The 20962-nt window shown below is 34.4% G+C and overlaps 1 protein-coding gene across 1 annotated transcript; it reads right to left on the bottom strand.

The window, feature by feature from the left end:
- Positions 1 to 658: 658 nt before the first annotated feature.
- Positions 659 to 13512, bottom strand: LOC132555074 (uncharacterized). The gene is made up of 7 exons (XM_060219417.1): positions 13480 to 13512; positions 4642 to 5077; positions 4308 to 4493; positions 3362 to 3463; positions 2764 to 2929; positions 1800 to 1920; positions 659 to 760 (listed from the first exon to the last, which is right to left on the bottom strand). Exons 1-7 carry the CDS (start codon positions 13510 to 13512, stop codon positions 659 to 661), a joined length of 1146 nt encoding a protein of 381 aa, XP_060075400.1.
- Positions 13513 to 20962: the final 7450 nt, after the last annotated feature.

The raw sequence follows: 20962 nt of genomic DNA, 5'->3' as shown, positions 1-20962 counted from the left end.
GGACTTCAATATACAGACTACAGAATTAATACTTAATAATTGATTTGCTCATTTGGTTATGTAATCATTTGATCTTATCTCAGCATTTCATAGCAAATGTTTGGTTCCGTGATTAGGCAGATCTGAATATTGAAAAGATTTAATGATATTATCATCAAAAAAAAATTATCAACCAGAATTATTATTTTTCATTTTCCCCATCATTTATCTGATAATTATCCCAGAAAAACGTTTAGTAGGTTTATATTTCACTAGTTCGATAGCACTCGTAACTTTTCTACCTGCCTATGTATCAACAAGTTCTATTCTTTTCATCAAAAGTATTGGTGAACTAATTAAAACAAAAAAAATTGAATGAACATTTTTTCACAAACATTTTCTTAATTCTAGATGGTATATTGTGCCAATAGAAACCACTAACTCAATTCAGTTAATATTATATTTGTCTTTCCTATCAAAGCACAACGTATATTTGTTCTTAAATCTAAATATGTAAAGTTGATTACAGAATTTTATAAACTCGTGTTATATGTGTTCTTGAAGCTTCCTCTTCGAATGCATCGACCTTAACTACAAAACGGAGACTGCTCCATTCAGTTGTAGTTTTAAGGTTATCTAGAACATTTCCAAAGTAGACCCGGTCCTCCAACTGATAGTTTTACTTGTCATTTTCGTTTTTCAGGATTCGTCTTTCAAAACAATAGATCTGAATCGGATGTAGCAGTGAGATGATGGACAAACAGAGGAGACATATGTTTACCTGGTAACGAAAGGAAATGTGTTAGAATATTTGTCAAAATAGTACTGTATTAAAGTTTAACTGTAAAAAACAGAAGACATCATATTGAAGTTTACTGTGAATAAACAGAGGACGCCATATTGAAGTTTACTGTGAATAAACAGAGGACGCCATATTGAAGTTTACTGTGAATAAACAGAGGACGCCATATTGAAGTTTACTGTGAATAAACAGAGGACGTCATGTTGAAGTTTTACAATATACAAACAGAAGACTTCATATTGAGGTTGACTGTAAATAAACAGAGGACGTCATGTTGAAGTTTTACAAAATAAATAGAAAACGTCATATATTGATATTTTACTGACGTCACATACAGGTTTTACTGTACATAAGAGGAATTATCGTATTGAGATGTTACTTAAAATTAACTTTAGACGCCCTATTCATATTTAACTGTAAATAATTAGAACCAAACAAAATTATCCGAATGATCACATTACATCCAACAGCAGTTCCCTCCTTTTAGTATTTATTGAGGAATAATTCATTGCGATTTTGTTGTACACTTTAGTTATATATATATACAGTTGAAACTTAAAGTCGCGAAATCGTTCGAGTCGAAATAATTTCAAACTCCCGATGTTTCCCTTCTATATCTTTATATTTTGAGTTCGGATGACTCTAATTTCATTGAGTTATTCAGCCAAAGTGATTGTACAGTCCTTCCATTTGTAAAGAAAATGAAGTCATTATTTGTCTCGAAATCATTTTTTTCAAAACATCGACACGTCTACTGTATATGTGATGGATGTTCTAATTATAGCAACGTGTAAAATGTTGCTTAACTAAAGAATGATGCAGAATTTCACCTTCAAAAATCAATAAGAAAATATTTCACACTTGTAGAGTCGCTTCACTCAATAATGATATGATTTTAACTTTGTCGCTTAAATCAAACATAATGCAGGTATTTTTAACCTGTAAAGTGCCGCTTAAATCAAACAATGTATGTATTTTAAATCTATAAAGTGCCCCTTAAATCAATAACATATCTTACGTGCGTCATTGCATCACTATACACTTCCGTCCACGCAAACAAGGCGTACTGAGTCAAGTTGAAAGTTCCAGTAACTGATAGAACAATACCATAGATGATACTCATATACCTTTCAGGGAATCTGTTTTCACAAAAAAAAAAAAAAAATTTAAAAAAAACCAATAATAATAATAATATCCAAACTGTAACCATCCTTGATACTTCAAGGGTTACAATCAGTTTCGCACTCTACACTCCTGGAACATGTCATTGTAATTTGGAGGCACAATCGAAGCCATTTGATCACTTCAAGGAAAAAACCCTGACCAATCATAAGCTGATATGATCATTTTGAATATTACAAAAGAACGACAACTCACTTCAAAGCCATTACAATATACTGTTATGCGACCTCGAGATTTGTTTGATGTACATCAAAAGATAAAAGAAGACCTTTTTGTATTGTCCACAAGGTGTCGGACACGGAACCATCAATTTTGCCACGACAGGCTCCATTAGTGTAGAGAGCGAAAATGATCGTAACCATTGGAGTATCGGGGATGAACTGTGCGAAAATTGGACCATGAGCACGACAAACTGTTTAGACTGAGATAAAATCAGTCTTGTATATGATATACTATACTGAATATGGAGTAGATCCGTGAATATATCTCTTATATTCACGACGAATACATGCCACACATAGTAAGAAATCATAAAACAAACCTGCAAATTATTCTGGTCCGTCGCAATACTATTGAAACTTCATACAAGTTCTTTCTATATCCTTAGTGATATGAACGATACACAAGAATGGATATCAAAGAAGCAATGTATTCTTAAAAATAATTTATCTCCATTTAGCTATGAAATAAAAGAACATGTGATTGCATCGAGCATACAGTCGTTTTTATTTATCTTTTATGTGTTTTTTTTTTTGTTTTTTGTTAATTTTTATCCAACAATACAGCTTGGTCATACTTACGCGCTTCTTATGAAATCAAAACTAACGCAATTGACGAAGGACCGTATACTTGTCACTACGACAAAATCTGCATAATACACAGCTGTTGTAGACACAAAGGCAAGACTCGACAACAAAATACTCAAGAACGATGTCACCGTCATGGGAATTACAAGCCTCATGGGTCCTAAGTCGAAAAATAAAAGTTCAAAGTCAGATGACAAATAATAATATAAATACCGATGACATTTCCAGTATAGATTTAGTAGGAGCGGGGCTGACATCTTCGCCATTTAAAATCAAAATCGCTTGTGAGAAATGTTTGATAACGCTTACCCTTCCGGAACACTTGGTCCAATTCCCCGTGTCCTTTTTCAGGTGTCTCCGTTTAAAGCTATCTTTTGTTCCTATTTTGCCGTTTTATTGACTTTGAGTTTTGTTTATGATTACATTGACATGTTGATATTTTTAGCATTGTACTAAAAAATATATATAAATACTATTAACACACCAAGGAAACTACATGAATGCAATTTTTCAAACGGAAAATTAAAAAAGGATAAAAAAAGCGAAAATGATAATAAGGGACAAAGAATGAAAGTTTTTGCCTTTCACTTACCTGTAAACCACCTGTGTTGTATCTGTAATGCAGTTCCAGCGATGAAAGATGACAGGAAACCTCCAAGCATGGTGTAAGACATTACATCTAGGAAATAGCTAACTGCGGAAAATCACAATCATAGCGTGGTTTTATTTCAAACACAAACACGAGAGAGAGAGAGAGAGAGAGAGAGAGAGAGAGAGAGAGAGAGAGAGAGAGAGAGAGAGAGAGAGAGAGAGAGAGAGAGAGAGAGAGAGAGAGAGAGAGAGAGAGAGAGAGAGATTAAGTAAACATGATATCTGGACGTACAACACTATGAATAAGCAATGCAATTAGGACAACACTTAAAACAAACCAAAATTCAAAATTCGAGAATAAAAAAGGGATATACAGCAAAAACACAGCAAAAATGGTCATTTCAATGGTTTGTGTTTTAAAAATCAAAAATCGAGCATCAACCAATTTCCCATCTCAATTTTCTTCCATCCTTTCCTTCAAGTATTATACGCTATGACATCACCTAAAGTATCGCACTGGTCTTATTGAATTCATGTATACTTTTAACTTGAGCTAAGTGAATAGCAAATAATGAAATATCGTCATCTTATGTTACATTGGGATGGGAAAATTTCGATATTTGCGTTCATCAAATATAATTTAGACAATGAATATTTAACATTTGACAATGGAATATGTTAGTGCTATCAGTCCCTTGCTATTAAGGTTTCCCTCGTTATAGAATTTCTTTACCATCTATATAGGAGAGATAACGTTGATATTTGGGGCCGCTCTATTGTTCATGACGTCATGAAGTGCCTTTTATGTGGGTTATAGTTCAATTGACGTTATTAATTTATTGTTTTTGTTCTAAAATTACAATTATATTTCAAAGTAGTAAAAAACGCCCGACATTTGATAATGATGATGGTGTGTTTACTAAACATAGGCATTGTATGACTATTACCCTGGTTTTCGCTCTCTACATTTATCTCAAGAAACCTATTGACTGATCCGATGAAGTAGTAATATCTCAAAGCTGTAGCACTCGTCCAGGCCAGGTGAGACAGAAGCATGCGCGAACAAAGTATTCGTCTTAATTTCACTGCCTTGACGTCGTCCTTGGGTTTAATAATTTTGCCATGTTCGGCCTCTACAACAAAGCATCCCGAGACAATTATGAAATTCAACTAAATAGATTTTTCAATACTGACAGATTGATTTCGTTCCATTTTGTAAATGATGAAGTTTTACATTATGATTATTATGATATTTCTAATAGAGATTCATGAAAGGAATACCTTGCTCCACGCTTGCACAAGACGCAGTTCCTACTTCTGATTTTCGACCACGTCCTTTGCTGTCATTGTTCGCTTGCATTTCCACTTCTTTCAATTCATTGGCGTGCACGTCATAGTCATGGCGTCCAGCTGCAAGTTCAGTACCATTGCCGTTCGGTCGAAAGGAATCAGCAGCAAGTTCACCGTCATCTGCTGTTCCTGTGTAGTTGTTGTCATGATCTTCAGGTTTTACTATCGCACCGTAGTCATTTACAATACCGTCTGTAGAACCTTCTGGTCTAAACGAATGGTTGACGGAACCTTTTGATGTTTCTGAGGTCCTCTCCGACTTTTCATTTGATGGATGTAGTAAGGTGCATACACCGGATATGACGACGTAGAGTACCGAAAGACCAGTGCAAGAAAATATCCGTTTGATGCCATTCTCGTACAACTTCTGAAATAGTTATGGTTAAGACAATTTTGTATTTTGTATACAAAGTCGGGCAGAGAGGACGTCCTCTTTTCAGAGAAAACCTGTACATTAATTACATCTGTGATTGTAAGAACTACACAGAAATAAATACCAAAGTCCTTCTTTGACTTGTCTGTGATTCTAAGGGTCTAAAGGTGGGGTTTCAAAATGGTCTCAGAAGCAAATACAACAGTTTGTATGTGCCACTGGTAGGCTCATTAGTCGCACATTTACAAATAGGTATTTAAGTTCGAACATGTCCTTATACAAAAATATAGCGCCCTTTTTGTGCCAAAAATGAAACAAAATATACGGTTTGGGTGAAAATGCTATGGTATCATTTCATCATTTAGTATAGAAAACTAAATATGGAAATGCTGATAATAACATATTATACATCAAATATGCAAAGCAAGGAGTCAATAGGTTTTAGTACATCTGAAACAGGAGATAAAAGATGAGAAGGATTATGAAAAGAACACCTCCATTTACATTAAGCGAAATTTTCTGAGGGTAATAAAAAACAACTTTCTATTGCAGTCAAAGTAACAAAGGAACGATGGTTATTTCTAATGCTTATACTATGAAATGAAATGTTTTCGATATCCTGGAAATTGACATGTTAAAAAGAGTTGAAGACTAATTCCATGATATGTCTGTCTGCAGTTTTAGCCAAAACAACAGTAGTGCATCCTCGTAGTTTGGAGTGTGAATACCAGTGCTCATAGAGGATGAACAATAAAAAAAGCCCAGGCTTTACAATCATTCAGAGGGGAGAAACACAGAGTGAAAGAAGACCTATTATTTGATAATATATATGATATTTCAAAAAGGTCATTGATGATTTCCTTTGATCTGGAAGGTTACTGGGAAGTCAACATATTTAGTCATCGATGCGGATATCAACGTTAGAGTTAAAGTCTTCCCTATGAGATGATGTAAACCAATACATTACGTCGAAGGACAACACAGCTTGTGATTAAAAATGAATTGGTGTTTTGCGCGCTTGAGCAATATGGTTGAGTTTTCATCATACATAATTTGAGTGTATCAGAGTGTTCTCCTATGTCCCCTATGGCTCACAAAGCCGTCGGGTCAATACAAAGCCAAAAATCGACACTTTGCACAGATGAATTGATTGTGAAGGAAGGGAGTGTTTTCGTTTTTTTCGTGATCATGTATCTCACTTTCAAATGAATTTCAAGTTCATGTGTTTTTTCTGAACACTATTAGAATTATTAAAATGGAGACATACAGGTTCTGACAAACTTCGTGGGATTTAAATCCGTCCGCAGTGTCTACTATCAACAATCTCAATAATTGTAGAAAAGACACACAGGTGAATAGCATCGTTCAATACAAAAACAGTATACTAACATGTGAACATAATCATAACCAACGAAAAACATTCAATAACATTAGGGGAAAACTGAAAAGAAGGATTTACACGAAGACTCCCGAAGAAGTACCAGGAGAATAAAACCTGTTAATTCCGAAAGAGTAAGTCTTCTGCTTCATCGACGTTACCCACCATGCAAAAAATAAGAAAATCCATATAGCATCAAACACGTCCAACTTCAAATACTAAAAAGAAATATATACAGTTGCGGCACCGAACAAGCACCAAAAAGTCCATGTGCACATCATGAGCACATCTCATACATGATACAGTAGCTATCGCACAACTGTGTGATAAGAACGCAGATTTTGTGTGTTTTGGTCAAATTTGTTAATTAATATTACGTATTGAAAAATAAATGCAAAAAGGAAAACTCGCGCCGTGATGATAAAAAACAACCATTACGTATCAGATACTGATAGATTATTACCAAGGTAATTTGACTTAGAAATACAAACGCACGTGCGTTAATGAGTCTCCCTAGTGTATAGTTCTATACCTCAGAGAGTGGCGTCTCTGCCCTAGGCAATAGAAGTAATCTATATACAAGTATGTACGTGGCAGGTAAGTTCCGCCAGGGCCTGAGATGTAACAAACAGCAATTAAAATTAGCTTAAGTATATATTTTGCCCTTGCAAAGTGATCAGAGTTCACAGAAGTAATGCAAACCATATGTGCTTTTAGAAGGTATGAGCTTTTACATGATCTTGTTAAAGTCTACATGTATATGATATATAATTACGTGTCTTTAGACTAAGATCGGTCACCAGTGGCACATTGTAACAAGCACCATTAATTTGATAGATCTACATGTGCATGTGTCCGACCTATAGATACATGGCTTAACATATACAAATATTTATCATTAAACCCTTTCCCACGAGGTCATCTCTTAATTTATATGAACCACGATCACACATTAGTGCGGTAGAACACGCATCGTGTGCACAGGTGTATAGGTTAGGTCCCCTTCGTCATCATGCAAGCCCAGAACTTTTTGTATACAGGAAATGTAACGATGTGTGCAGACAAGGATACCATTATTAACTGCTTATCTGCAGGCACAATAACATACGTATTATGTAAATCTTAAATTGTGGATTCAACATAACGGTATTTCAGTTCTTAAGCTTTCGAATTCCTTCTAACCTATAAACCCACTTTATTTAATGTCAAAATATTTACAATTAAACTTTCTTTGAAAAGGTATAATAGTGAAGTAAAATCAGTTTAACATTTCGGCGATGATTTTCTAATTGTATTTTATGGGAAAAATACCGTAAGTGCATAGTATACAGTTATTGACTTGGGTTGAGGGCAACAGATGATCTGTCGGACCTCGAGGCCAACAATTTTTTTGTTATATCCTTCACAAAGATGACACAAAAGTACTACAACAGAAACCATATTTCAAATCTGTAACAATTTATTCAACTATGTTAATATAGCAACATAGTTGAATATCACTCGGGCGAACTCGTATGTTTCCGTAAAGAGGTCAACAGTCGATTTTAACAGTCCATTTGGACCGGTGAACAAAACGGTTAACCTTTTGACATTTCTTTCTCTATATAAATATATAAGAACTGAATCTACAGGGTATAACAAAAAATTGTTTGTTTGACGAACTATCTTCCTGATTTGGAAAATAATGAATTCTTGCTTTGAAATACTCCTCGACCGCTGTTAATAAGTCAACAATAAAGGCATTACACACAGCAAAATAATATGTTTGATTACAGTTATCGATTACTTTTTTGATGTACTATATATATATATATACATACTGACCTTAACTACCATCAGTGTGAAAACTGAAGATTCAAAACAACCAGCTAAAACACCAACATACAAGGAGGATCCACAAGGCAAAATGTAGGATATCTAGTATAATGAAATATAGACATTTGATAAATTCTTGTATGTGAAACACCAGTTTTTAAATCAATAAACACTTACTATCATCATATTGATGATATATGGATTTTAATTCAGTACTGGCGTTGAGATAACATTTTAGTTTTGACGAATAATAACGGCGATTACTACTACGTTTGATTTCACCACTTTTATTGAAACGTTGGATATTTAAAACTTTTACTCGATGTTAGTTTGTTTCTTATAAATCGCTATTCAGTTACAACTTTGTGGTAGAGTCTAAGCAGTGAACCGTGTAAGCTGATATAAACCTATGTTAAGTGACCTATTCAAAACTACAGTCTTGTCAGGTAAAAAGTCACAACAATCGACGTCAATCTGACAATTCTTTATTGTGAAAACTCAGTAATAATGAGTCTTTCATGAATCCCTAATAAAATATAATTAAGTTCATATCACTTGTACATACAAAGATAACAGAATACTCTGATCTGATATTGTTTGATTAAGATAAACAAAGCGTTTAAACTATCATTAAATGACTGTTAGGAGTTCTTACCTGCAAGTTTGAAATCACAAAAGAGTGACCAGCCATTCCACACAGTATTAAACCAGGCAGGACGAGCCAAGGCTGGTCTGAAACAAACCAATAATTTTGTATATTATAACATGAATGATGAAAGACTATTCTATACAGTAAAAAGTGGAGAGATCCCATGTTATTCATAGGTAGTGAATTACCTTTTACCTCTTAAAACAAGTTTTACACACAAATTTATTCGCTTCCATCTGTAAAGCTACTTGTTTGTTGTCATTGACAATGAGTTTACTACATTTGATTTCAGTATTTGGTTTTGGAAAGATTTTGCAGACGTTATAACCAAATTTAAAGACAGCTTCTTAACTACGAAAGTAAACAAGAGATCCCAGAGGGATCTAGGCGCCCGCCATCGTTTGATCTATATATGCTGTTTGAAAGTATGAAATTTGAGATATATCCATTCAGTACGCCTTAAGAAATGGCGATTATAATCTTGTCGAGTCAAAATTGAAGATGGCTGACTGTCGGCCATTTAGTTTTTCTGATCAGTCCCAAAATCTAATGGGCACAACTAGGGATCAAGGGAAACCTAGATATGAAAGTTAAGAAAGATCTATTGTTTACGGACGGACGGACGGACGATGTATCATGGACGCAGAGCGATTGACAGATAGTGGTTTAAAAATTTGAACACAGGTTTTTCTTTATGATAAGGTGATCGTATGAAATATATTTTCAGTCGAATGTGCACCGTATGATATTAATAACATTACCTAAATGATGTTTGCACAATTAAGATCTCAATATATTTTATCTATTGATACTCGATGTGTTCAATGCCTGTATGTCTATTGGTATCTTCATCACTTCCGCTGTATTAACTTTGCCTCAACTTAGAATAACATGGCGGGAGTTGATGGTGAAACAGAAGACGTTAATCTGTCTGGAACTTCCAATCATATCTATTTACAGTCCTCAAAATTCTAAATCTAATCACCAGCTCCAAGTTATGATACACATCGAGTAAACTGATTTAACAGCCATATCTTTCTTATATAATATATCTTTTCAAACTATTCAGCTACAAACGATAAGCTGTCCTCCCGTAGGAGGGCGTCATTCCATTTGTGTAAATTTGTATAAACATATTATTTTTATCAAACACTTAGGAATGTTATAAACGTTGTTCAATAATCCTGAATCCGGTAAAAGTATTTAATTGTCATTTCTACATTTGTTTCTCGGATGATGACATTTAATAACTGAGGTAGATACAGTGGACCTTGAAACTACATATGCTTGCCACTTTTCGCTATGATAAAAATACCATTATGAATGAGACATTAAATCTTCATACACATAATTGATGAAAAAATATAAAAAAAATGAAAAAAATGTTCTTTAAATAACCTTTGAGTCCCATTTTAACAATGACATCTGTCGTCACTCTCAGGATAAACAAGGAGGGGGCATGGTCATGCTCGGCTTGATGTGACTATTTGCAGTCTCAAATGACATAATCATGCAGTTTAAGTGAAATAATAGCGTGCCCCTAGAGTATCAGTTCACTTAATTTTTTCTGTCGTGAGGCGTATTTATACGTAACGCCTGGAAGAGACGGCATTTTTTTAAATATCAAATGTCATTCATTTTTTCATTTATCAAAAAAATTACGTTTAAAAAATATTTTGCTTGAGGTAGAACTACGGTTGCTGCAAAGGGGACGTAAACATGCAAATAAACTGTATATTAAGTTCATTTACTTATTGTATAACGCTTTTAACATAAAGTATCTTTAATATTTGTAATATTTATAACTACCTTAACGATACTAAGTCTTTCATGATGAAGACAACTTTATAAAAATGTACAAAAAAGTAACATTTCAGAAATGATATAGTGTCAAGCTGAATCTCGAGTTGGTTGTGTTAATTATGACACAAGGTAATTTGCCACATAGGAAAATGGGTTGGAACATTTCCCCAACTTACATTTTTATGATGTGTGTTCCAAGAATATAAATTCTAGGCCAAAGATTGACCAGTTTATTGCATGGATAAGAACAACATTATGCTATAACTGTATGGCGGATGTCGTCGATGAAGCAGCAGCCTCTCACCCATCCGAAAAACATGGTCTTATTCTTCCTGTATATTTCAAGAGACTTTTAAATTAAGACTTTGTTAATATGCCTGTATTTTCCTTGTAGTATTTGGAAGGGTACAGTTTTAATTTCACATTTCCTTCTCTAACGATTATAAGTAAATCAGAGATGAAAATAGTTCAAATATTGAAAGAAGAATGATCTGGACAAAACACAAATGGAAATAACTATGCAGTAAACAGGTAAAGAGTATGTTGACATGTTTGGTTGTCTGACCTTTGAGCACTGATTATATAGAAGGTCTACGTCAACATGTTTCATGAGGATGTAAATCCACAGCAAAATAAGCCTGTGACGCCTACTAATCTAAATGAAAAGAAAGTTACATTATTAGAATAACATAAATACTTTTTAAAAATGTCATTCTCGGGAGCATCTCTAGTTTTAGTTGTTTGTGATGATTAATTAAAACTTTGAACATTACAAACATGGAAACGAAATTGATAGTGAAATCATAGGTCGTTAAATGACGTCGCTGAAAATTACAGTCTGTAACATAAATTAATGTGAATTTTTATACCACTCATACATCACACTATACATGTAAAAGAACAGTCACTTCTAAATTTGACTCAGATACAAGCTCAACTTCTATAAATCCTTCTCCTATTCTACGGCATAGCAACTATAAAGGGACGCTGTCAAGCGGGAACATAGGTAAGTAAACGTTTATTCTTCTTTGTGTGAAAACTTCTTGTTTCAAACCTCTTAATGTTACATTTTTCACTTTTCTTAAATTTATGGACGTTGATGTTGATACTTTCTTTGATTTTGTATTGATTTCGGTATTGATATTCTACAATTTGTTTTAAAAATTCTCTTTGATGCTGTTGTTATCTTGTTGATTTTGGTTTGTTTCGTTTTGAAGTTTTTTTAATTTTCAGTTTTAATATCATCGGCATCTTTACATCGGAATCTGCCTCATTATCGTCTGGTATAATTAAGGAAACAGTGTATTTGGGTTTTAGCAATATAGAACTGGAGATTTGATAATGTTTTGCGGTTTTGGCAAAAGACAAAGTCGAGTATTTAACCGATAAAATTAATGTTTAATCTCTGGTGTATAAAAAAGAACGCTATCCACATAATAGAATAATATGAATTCAAAAATGATTAAATTATTGTGATATGACCAAGATTCAACATAGACTATCAGGTCTAACGTTTTGTTTAAACCGGTCCCTCACATGTTCCGAACCCATCAAAACGTTCCTTTCAGACAAATTGTCGATAAATTTCGTTCAAGATATGGGGATATTTAAAAACTTTTAACATGTTTCTTTGTGCGTCTAAACTGTCTTTTATGATTATTCTTATTGTAAATGCCCGATATTCGCCATAGCTCTATGAATGGCAAGTGTATTTGTTCATTAAAATAGATCGATACAACAACGTACATTGTAAAGAGGCTTCGACATAGTGAACGAGTACTCATCCCAAGTTATCTGCACGCATCTTTCAAATGTACATTGAAATTTATCTGTCATTCTATATATAAGTATCTGGAAAGGTAGGAGCCAATACCATGTGATATATGATTTCAATTAGTTGTGATATAACAATTGAAGTTGATCCCTTGATTGCGAATATCGCGAACAGAAGATTACATCTGTTATCATACTGATCGACATTCTGACATAACCGACAAACTCACTTTAAATGGATTAAAGTGTACTATGCAGAGTTAGCAGGCCCATCAGTGTTTCATCTTTATTTGTTCTTTAAAAGTTCAATCTTTCCCACTCTTTCCTGATTTTGCTCTAAATAATTTCAAATTTAAACAGTTCTCTGGAAGAAACCCCAAACTGTAATGCATCCAAGATGGTTGCTTGTTGGTTATTTGCACTCAGTCCCATGATAAATAAAAACATAAATAGGGAGTAAAGGGACTTGAAAATTCGACAAATTTATTTTGAAGTATATTTAAAGAAATAGCAATTTGAAGCTTTTATAGTCAAATTCAAATATGGCGTCATTTCAGTCATTTTGTTATATTAATCGGTCCTAAAATTAAATGTGTACAACAAGCGACTGAGGGAAACCTACATGTGATAAAATGCCAGCTGGTATTTGCCAAGAATCAACAATAATAAACTTTCATTCGCAAAATCAAAGAATCAGTCATTTTCTGCTTCTGATCAGTTCCAAAATAAAAAAACCAGGGACTAAGGAAAAAGCAACCTATGAAACTTGAGATACAAAATATAGATAATACATCTATAATACAAATATTTAGTACATCTTAAGAAATAACAAACTCGCGTTAAAGGTAAACAACCAAACTGTTCACGATATTCTACATTAGAATAATTTTCTTCCATACTCAGTCTAGTTGCGCCTGTCTGGCTTTCATTCTCCTTGCTATTGTTTTAATTTTGCGTCTTTACACCCGACCAAGTTACCTCCTCGGCCTGGGTCACAGGGATGACCGTCATAATGTCGGGAGTCTTAACTCTGAATATAGATCAGATTTCCACGATGTAGCGTTCCTTGTTATTGGCTCAAGCGCGCCCCTTTATGTTCCACGTGACGCATCCACAGTCTGTCGCATAGGACAACCACCTCGTATACTTCAAACCAAAGATATTAAGAAAATGGATGATCTCTGAGATCCGCCTCTCGCAAATCGCTTTTTCTCTCTGAAACACACAGAAGCGGCTCTCACTACAGATCTCATCGACGAGTCAGGTTAGCTGTGAATATGTCTTTTTGGAAAGGAGTAACCAATTCAGGATCTAGACAGGGCCTATTTGGATTACATCGCTAGGCGATAACCGATTCAAGATCCAGGCAGGACCAACCTGGATTACATACCTGCTGATTTATTTGAATAAAATATCCGACTTCACAAGGTTAATGTGTGCATACTCTGTAATTATTAGCCAATGGCTATCATTATGTAGGTGATGCCAAACAATATTATTTCGCTATTTGTTTGTTTGCTGGATTCGTAGCCGCAGCAGACAGGGGCAGTTTGACGTAAAGTCTCCTTGTGGGTGCTGTTGAACACCTCGCCAAATAGTATGGTATATGTCTAAAGAAATAGGAGCACAACGTTATTCAATGACTCAATTACTAGATAACAGAAAGGTGTAGATTTGAGCTTACAAAGCACTAAAAGTAATGATCATAACACTACATACGTTCTACAGACTACGCTATGGTACTCCCGAAGAAATAGTAAATAAAATTAACTATCTTGTTACTTCATTCGAAGAATTCAGGAAGGCAATTCCCTACCCCATTAGATATGCTAATGACATCACAATCTAACTTCCGACGACGGGTAATATTCCTACATATAACATGTCACGTGACTAACAATGCATTACTCATACCATGTTTTAATCGCTGCTTAATATATATTTACGTTATTTCATCTACCACTTCCTGTAACGAAGAACGAGACTCTTTAAACGTGGATGGATACAAATACTGCTACAGCAAAAGTGGAAAAAACTCATTAACAGGACGTTAGAGATTTTATGTCATGTGCATAACAGGTAAAAACCAAAAATATGTATCACTCGTTTTCAGTTACCGCACAGAGATAGAATTAGTTATACTGACGTAACTGTATAGGGAATTGCGGTTAAATTACAAAGGGATGCTCAATTTTACCAGAGTATTCTTTTACACAATTTTTAATAATTTTCAAATTTCAAATTAGCTGATGTTCCATACGTGTTTGTAGTTGAATAACAATGTCCAGCTGTGCCACGTTAGAAATGCAAAATCAATCATTGGGCTGTTGTGTAATACTGTCGATCACGCGTTTTGGTGATGGTCAGTAATTAACACAAGTTTGAAAGGAAAAGAACGCATGCACAGTCACAGTATATTGGTAATTAAGGAGAATGCGAAAATGTTATGGATGATGAATTTTAAACATTAATTGGGGGGTGGGGGGATAAGATATATATTTCTCTTACTTTTTATACGGCTCTGACTATGTATATTAATTACAAAATATTTTACAATGAAAGAAGTTGCCGGTTTTATCCTTTCAGTGTATATATAAATCATCATTTTGAATAGCAACTGTCACTAAGTCAAGAACCCATCTTTATAAAACAACACGAAAACGACCTACACTGAAATAAACAATTCTTTTAATTGGCATAAAGCCGTCGCAATGTTTCCGAAAAGTCGTGGGCTATTATCTATACTATTGAATTAGTGGTAGATCTCTTTATTGCTATCTCCTTCAGACCTTTATTTCCAGCGTATTGAATACCCTATTGATTTGCTCCACCTACATGTTCTTGGTTGTTTTTCTTGTAAGGAAATAAATGTCTCGTCGTCCGCGTTAATTTTCCACTTTGGTGGGCATTCTTCATATGACTTATGACGAGCATTGTTTCATTTTGGTATAAAACAGTGACCACTGGTATCACATGCATAAACCAGGTGGAATCACTTTAGAGCTGTTCCGGTAGGTCAAAAGTCCTGATAAAAGACCGCGGGTTGTATGGCAATTGAATGTCTAATTCAACGCTGGTGTTACACCAATTGGTCGGAACGAGAAATGCCGAATATACAGTTGTGAGATCGCACGATATGTGCATGATGAAAGGCAAATTGGACGAAATAAGCTGTTGAACGTTGTGTGGTTCTATCGTGGTTGATATACATTTAGAGATGGCTTATAGATAAGTGTGGGATAGGGTTGATTTCTTTTCTGAATTAGAATACAAAAAAATATATTTCCAAATTAAGATATTGATATATAGGTTGGATACTTGTAGATATATCAGATGCACACGGAATAGTTATATACACTCGTAATTTTAAGCGCTTTGTTTACAAAGAGCCACACATGACTAGCCTTAGCGTACGGACACACAATATATATATTATAAACGTAAACCTTAAATGGACGTCTCTTTTTGTCACAGCAATGAATCATTTAAAATCTCATACCTTCACAAAGGAATTTGTATTTTCGTTACTTCTGTATTACTCTCATCATTCATTTACATGTATTTTGTAAACAAAAATAAAAGATCAAGGAAATCTTAAGTGTTGTTTATTTAAACGGCCGACCCAGCAAGTACGGATCCTGATCTGTCACGTATATACCAGTATACAGGTAAACTTTTGTTGCACGAAGCACCAATACAGTGTAAAACTATATATATATACACCGATCAATTTTAATGTTCACGTGATCGCTATTTAGTAATTACTATACGTTTTGTTTCGTTTAATTTTCTATTTGTAACATTAGCCAACCTTTTTTACCAAAACGCACAAAATGTGCGATCCTATCACATAGTTGTTGAGCACGATACCGTATCTCCCCTGACCCAGGCCCAGTATTTTCGGGAGCTATCTATATGTTGGTTAAACATTATCAAACAATATTACGGATAATTATCATTATATAACTATGCTGTCAACATTATTCTTGAACAACATATTCCTTGTAATAGTTAATCCTTGGTGGGGTTTCCAGCAATGCTTATTTCACATAGAGGTCAGTCTAAAGATTTTTTCACCCATACATTGCATAATGCCATCACATTTTGTGCCCTTGGCTTTACATTTAATCCAAATTGGTTGTTTGATGTTTTAAAAGCAGATGAAAATAACCTTTACTGATAATAAAGAGATTGATATTGTATGGCTACGCGTCCCATGCAAAATGCACACTATGTATAAAGATTTTCGAACTTTTCGAACTTTTTACCAAAATACAGAATAAGAAATACGACAAAACGCAATGCTATCTAATCTAAAGTTTGGTAGAGCAATTTCACTTTATTTCTGGCATCAGACGGTTGTAATATAAGAATGATTATATTGGTTAAATGCGTAACCAGATGATACATTTGTTAAGTTAGGAAAATAATAAATTGATTTTGTACTTACATACCAAGTATGCAAGTTTTTTCTGAAGTCGAATCTGAAGTGAAGTTGTTCAACAAGGAAGCAAGCACCTGTTGTTACAGCAATACCTATGCTAAACAACAAATTCAACCGTTCGTCTTGTGGAAAACAAGTATCATCCACTGTGGCATTGATTTGGCCACTGCTGTTGTGTATATGAGGGATACAAAGATTACTAAACACTCCATCTTCTTTAAGAATATACACCAGTGAAAACCAACACACAGGAATATTTCTAACAAATCTTTGGTATCTGGAATCCAATTACATAATATCAGTCCTACAAAGCGGTTTTAGATTTAAGCGAGGTACCAACGATCATTTGCTTAGACTTGGAAACTTTGTGCGTGAGGCTCTTTTAAAGAAGGAACATTTGGTCTTACGATACAACGTGGAAATACGGCATAATGGAAGATCTGCATTAGAGGTAATTTACCAAATTCTGTTTCTAATTTTCTATTGGATAAAGTATTTCAAGTCCGGAATGGAACGAACGTTTCCAATATTCATCACCAGGAAACGAATGTACCACAAGGAAGCATTTTCTACGTTACACTTTTTGGACTTTAACAGTAATATCAAATCAGTATCCCCTTCAATGGAGGGCGCTCTTTATGTCGATGACTTCATAATTTGCTATCGATTTAAACATATGAATACCATTAAAAGACAATTAAAACAATGTTTGAATCGACTGCAGATTTGGGAAGATGAAAATAGATTTGAATTTTCACAATCAAAATCAGGTTGAATGCATTTTGTCAAATGCGGAAACAACACGACAATCCAAATCTTTCTCTTTGTGGTGTACCCATTCCAGTCGTTGAGCAAACCAAATTCGTAGGTGTACTATTCGACAGGAAATTGTCGTTCCTTCCAGATAAAAACCAGATGCTTTAAGGCACTGAATATTCTAAAGGTGGTGTCCCTAACTGGTTGGGGAGCTGATAAAAAAGTTTTACTAAGACTTTATAGAGCTCTTATGATCAAAATTAGACTACGGTTCCATTGTGTATGGATTTGCTAGACCCTCATATCTGAAAGTATAAGACACTGTTCATCACCAGGGTATGAGGCTCGTTCTTGGAGCTTTTAAGACCACACCTAGAGCAAGCCTCTATATAGAGGCTAACGAACTATCACTTTATAGTCGTCAACATAAATTGGCTTCGCACTACAACATTCAGCTAAAGTAAAACCCTTCAAATCCTTCTTTTTCACTTGTATTTAATCCAAAATATAAATCTTGTTTCAAAACAAAGGAAAGACCATTTCTACATTCGGTAGTCGGATTTCCGCTTTTTTATTATTATATTGATATTGACCAAATTCAGTCATTTGAAATGATAAAAATTCCACCCTAGATCTTGAATTCACCTGACGCTGACTCGTCACTTCATGGAATGGTTAAATCAGACAAAGACAGTTGCACTTTTCGTTCATTCATCTTGAAACATTTCTACATTTGTCTACTGATGGTTCAAAACATAATCACAAGATTGCCGTGGTCATGGTTACACAATATGAAGCCTGTGAATGCCGGCTACTGAGCAACGCCTCAATATTCTCGACGAAGCGAAGCTACCTCACCCTTGAACAAATTAAAACAAAGTAATGAGAGCTGCTTTCTATCCAGACTCTATTTCTATACTACACAGTCTTAGCAATAGAAATATTGAAAATATTTTTATTTATTATACGTTAATACGGCATCATGAACTTACCTTGAACATTTGTATTGTTTTTGCTGAGTTCCTGGGCACATGGGAATACCAGGCAATAAAAAAGCAGATCGTGCCGCAAAGGAAGCTTAATCGCTACTACTTGTTGTTTTTAAACTTCGTTTTACTGATTTTAACTCATTTAGCAAACAATTTTTAATAGCTTTGTGGGAGGAGGAATGGAATCAATAAACCGATAATAAAATGCACCCGTAAACCATATTATCTATGAATGGACTCCATGCTATAAAATCAATCACTGAGACACCTGGTATGTGTCGACGGGCAGTAAAAATTGCAATAATAATAATAATAATAATAACGGTTTGAAGCGAGTGTTATTTGTGATATAGGGAGTATAAAAACGTAAATGTTACTACTATTCGTAGCTGTGAAGATGATTTATGCTATGAAGTTGTGATGTTTACGAATTACATAACTAAAAATAAGTTTGTTATTCAAAAGTCATAATTTTATCAATATACCATGCTTTTCTTAATTTTGACACAGTTGATGTGTAAAGAAAGAGAGTGTACACATTTGAGAACGAAAATGCCTAAAAATGAAGGTTGGGGATGCTGTGAGGTTATTAAACATGCATTTGGTGGGAATCAAAATAATCTGTTATCTGATATCATAATTTGAAAACAGTCATGTACATTCAATAAAGATTTTCAGAACTAGATATGTCTACTTGTCGAAGTCCTTCATGGTACTAATTGTATTTATAAATTCCAAATATGTGTTTGATAAGAAACATCAGGAGACATGACCAATATATTACCGCTTGCGGAATGCAACTTACAGGACAATTAAGGTTGACGACCTTTCGCTAAGACGGGTGATCATTCAGACCCGGGACTCATTATAAATTCGCACTCGTGTGAAAGATAGAGACCTTCTGTCATACGAGTGAAATATATAGAATGTTTAAAAGAAAGCATCAAAATATCTTTTTGTCACATTTTAAAATTCAATGATAAAAAGGATGATCCAAACAGAAAACTAAGCGGTGTTTAAATAATGCTCTGGGCATATTGGCGCAATCTTTGACGTTTGATATTTCAACATTATGCTTGACAACATGACGACTTCATTTTGAATAGCTCGATGTAGGTTGTATTCTACCATTTCAGGGTGTTATCTTGCAAGAAATGCTTACAAAAATGTTATTTGATACTTACAAGAGAAAAACAGAAATGCACACGGGAAGAGTTTATGACGGAAAACCAACTGACTCAACATCGCTTCATTTCACCAAAAAAGGAAAATCAAGGAAATTCGTTGCAGTAACTCGAAAGCACCTCTCTGGTTGGTAAAAACTACAAAAGTTTTATCATCACTGAAAAAGGTGCATCATCACTAGTGATGAAAGATTTCGTAACTCACTGATGTAAGGTTTTTAAGAATAAATTAATAAATTCCTGTATTTCACTGTCAAAAATGTCATTATCATTATCACTATATCACCTTCCCCATGAAAACCTACACTCCATCCAATTATAGTAACATTTACATAATATCACCATTACATCATACGGGATAGTTTCCGTCGCCAACATTGTATGATGAATTGGTCAATTAAGCCTTGTGAATACATTTGGGTCACAAACAACGACGTCAGCTATATATATTCACACGAAACATTATGATATACATTCACAGTTTAATCTACGTCATCATTTTATTGTATATCGCTTTTATCTTTTAAATGGCTTGAGATAAAAACGAAAGCCATTCTAATAAATGAATTAAATGCAACACTGTTAGCACGCTTGCGAAATCTGCAGAATATTGTGGTGAGGTCCTTTTCTGATCGGAATTTTGTCAAGCCCATATCTGCCTGCTAACTTACAAACCCATCGGAGACAGATATCTATTCAGTTTCTTTTATCTTTTTATCTCTCTTTCCAGACTTTTGCCTTGCCCAGACAATCATCCTTAACCGATTTTGTAATCAAACCCCATCCGTGTAAGTATGAACTGAGAAATGTACGCAAATAACAACTTAGAAATAGTTGTCAATTGATGAGTAAACACGCATTCTTGGCATTGATAAAAATAGTATGTCATAAATCATTTTAGGGCAGTTCCTGATACATGTTGTTGTATAATTATTAGCTCCCGCCATTGCAGTCAAGGCAAAGTCATAGACAGAGAAAACAAGAACGATGCCCTACTTATTTTTGGTATCAATGGACTTAGTTTTAACTTGGCATAAATGATCAGTCATACTTCACTGTTAAACAAAACGGAAGGACGATTTATTTTC

The sequence above is a fragment of the Ylistrum balloti genome, unplaced genomic scaffold (assembly GCF_031769215.1).
Source record: "Ylistrum balloti isolate Yb309-2 unplaced genomic scaffold, AGI_CSIRO_Ybal_v1 Utg369646, whole genome shotgun sequence".
In the NCBI taxonomy this organism is placed as follows: Eukaryota; Metazoa; Mollusca; class Bivalvia; order Pectinida; family Pectinidae; genus Ylistrum; species Ylistrum balloti.
Note: the sequence above shows the minus strand (reverse complement) of the source record. Positions and strands in the feature narration are given on the sequence as shown.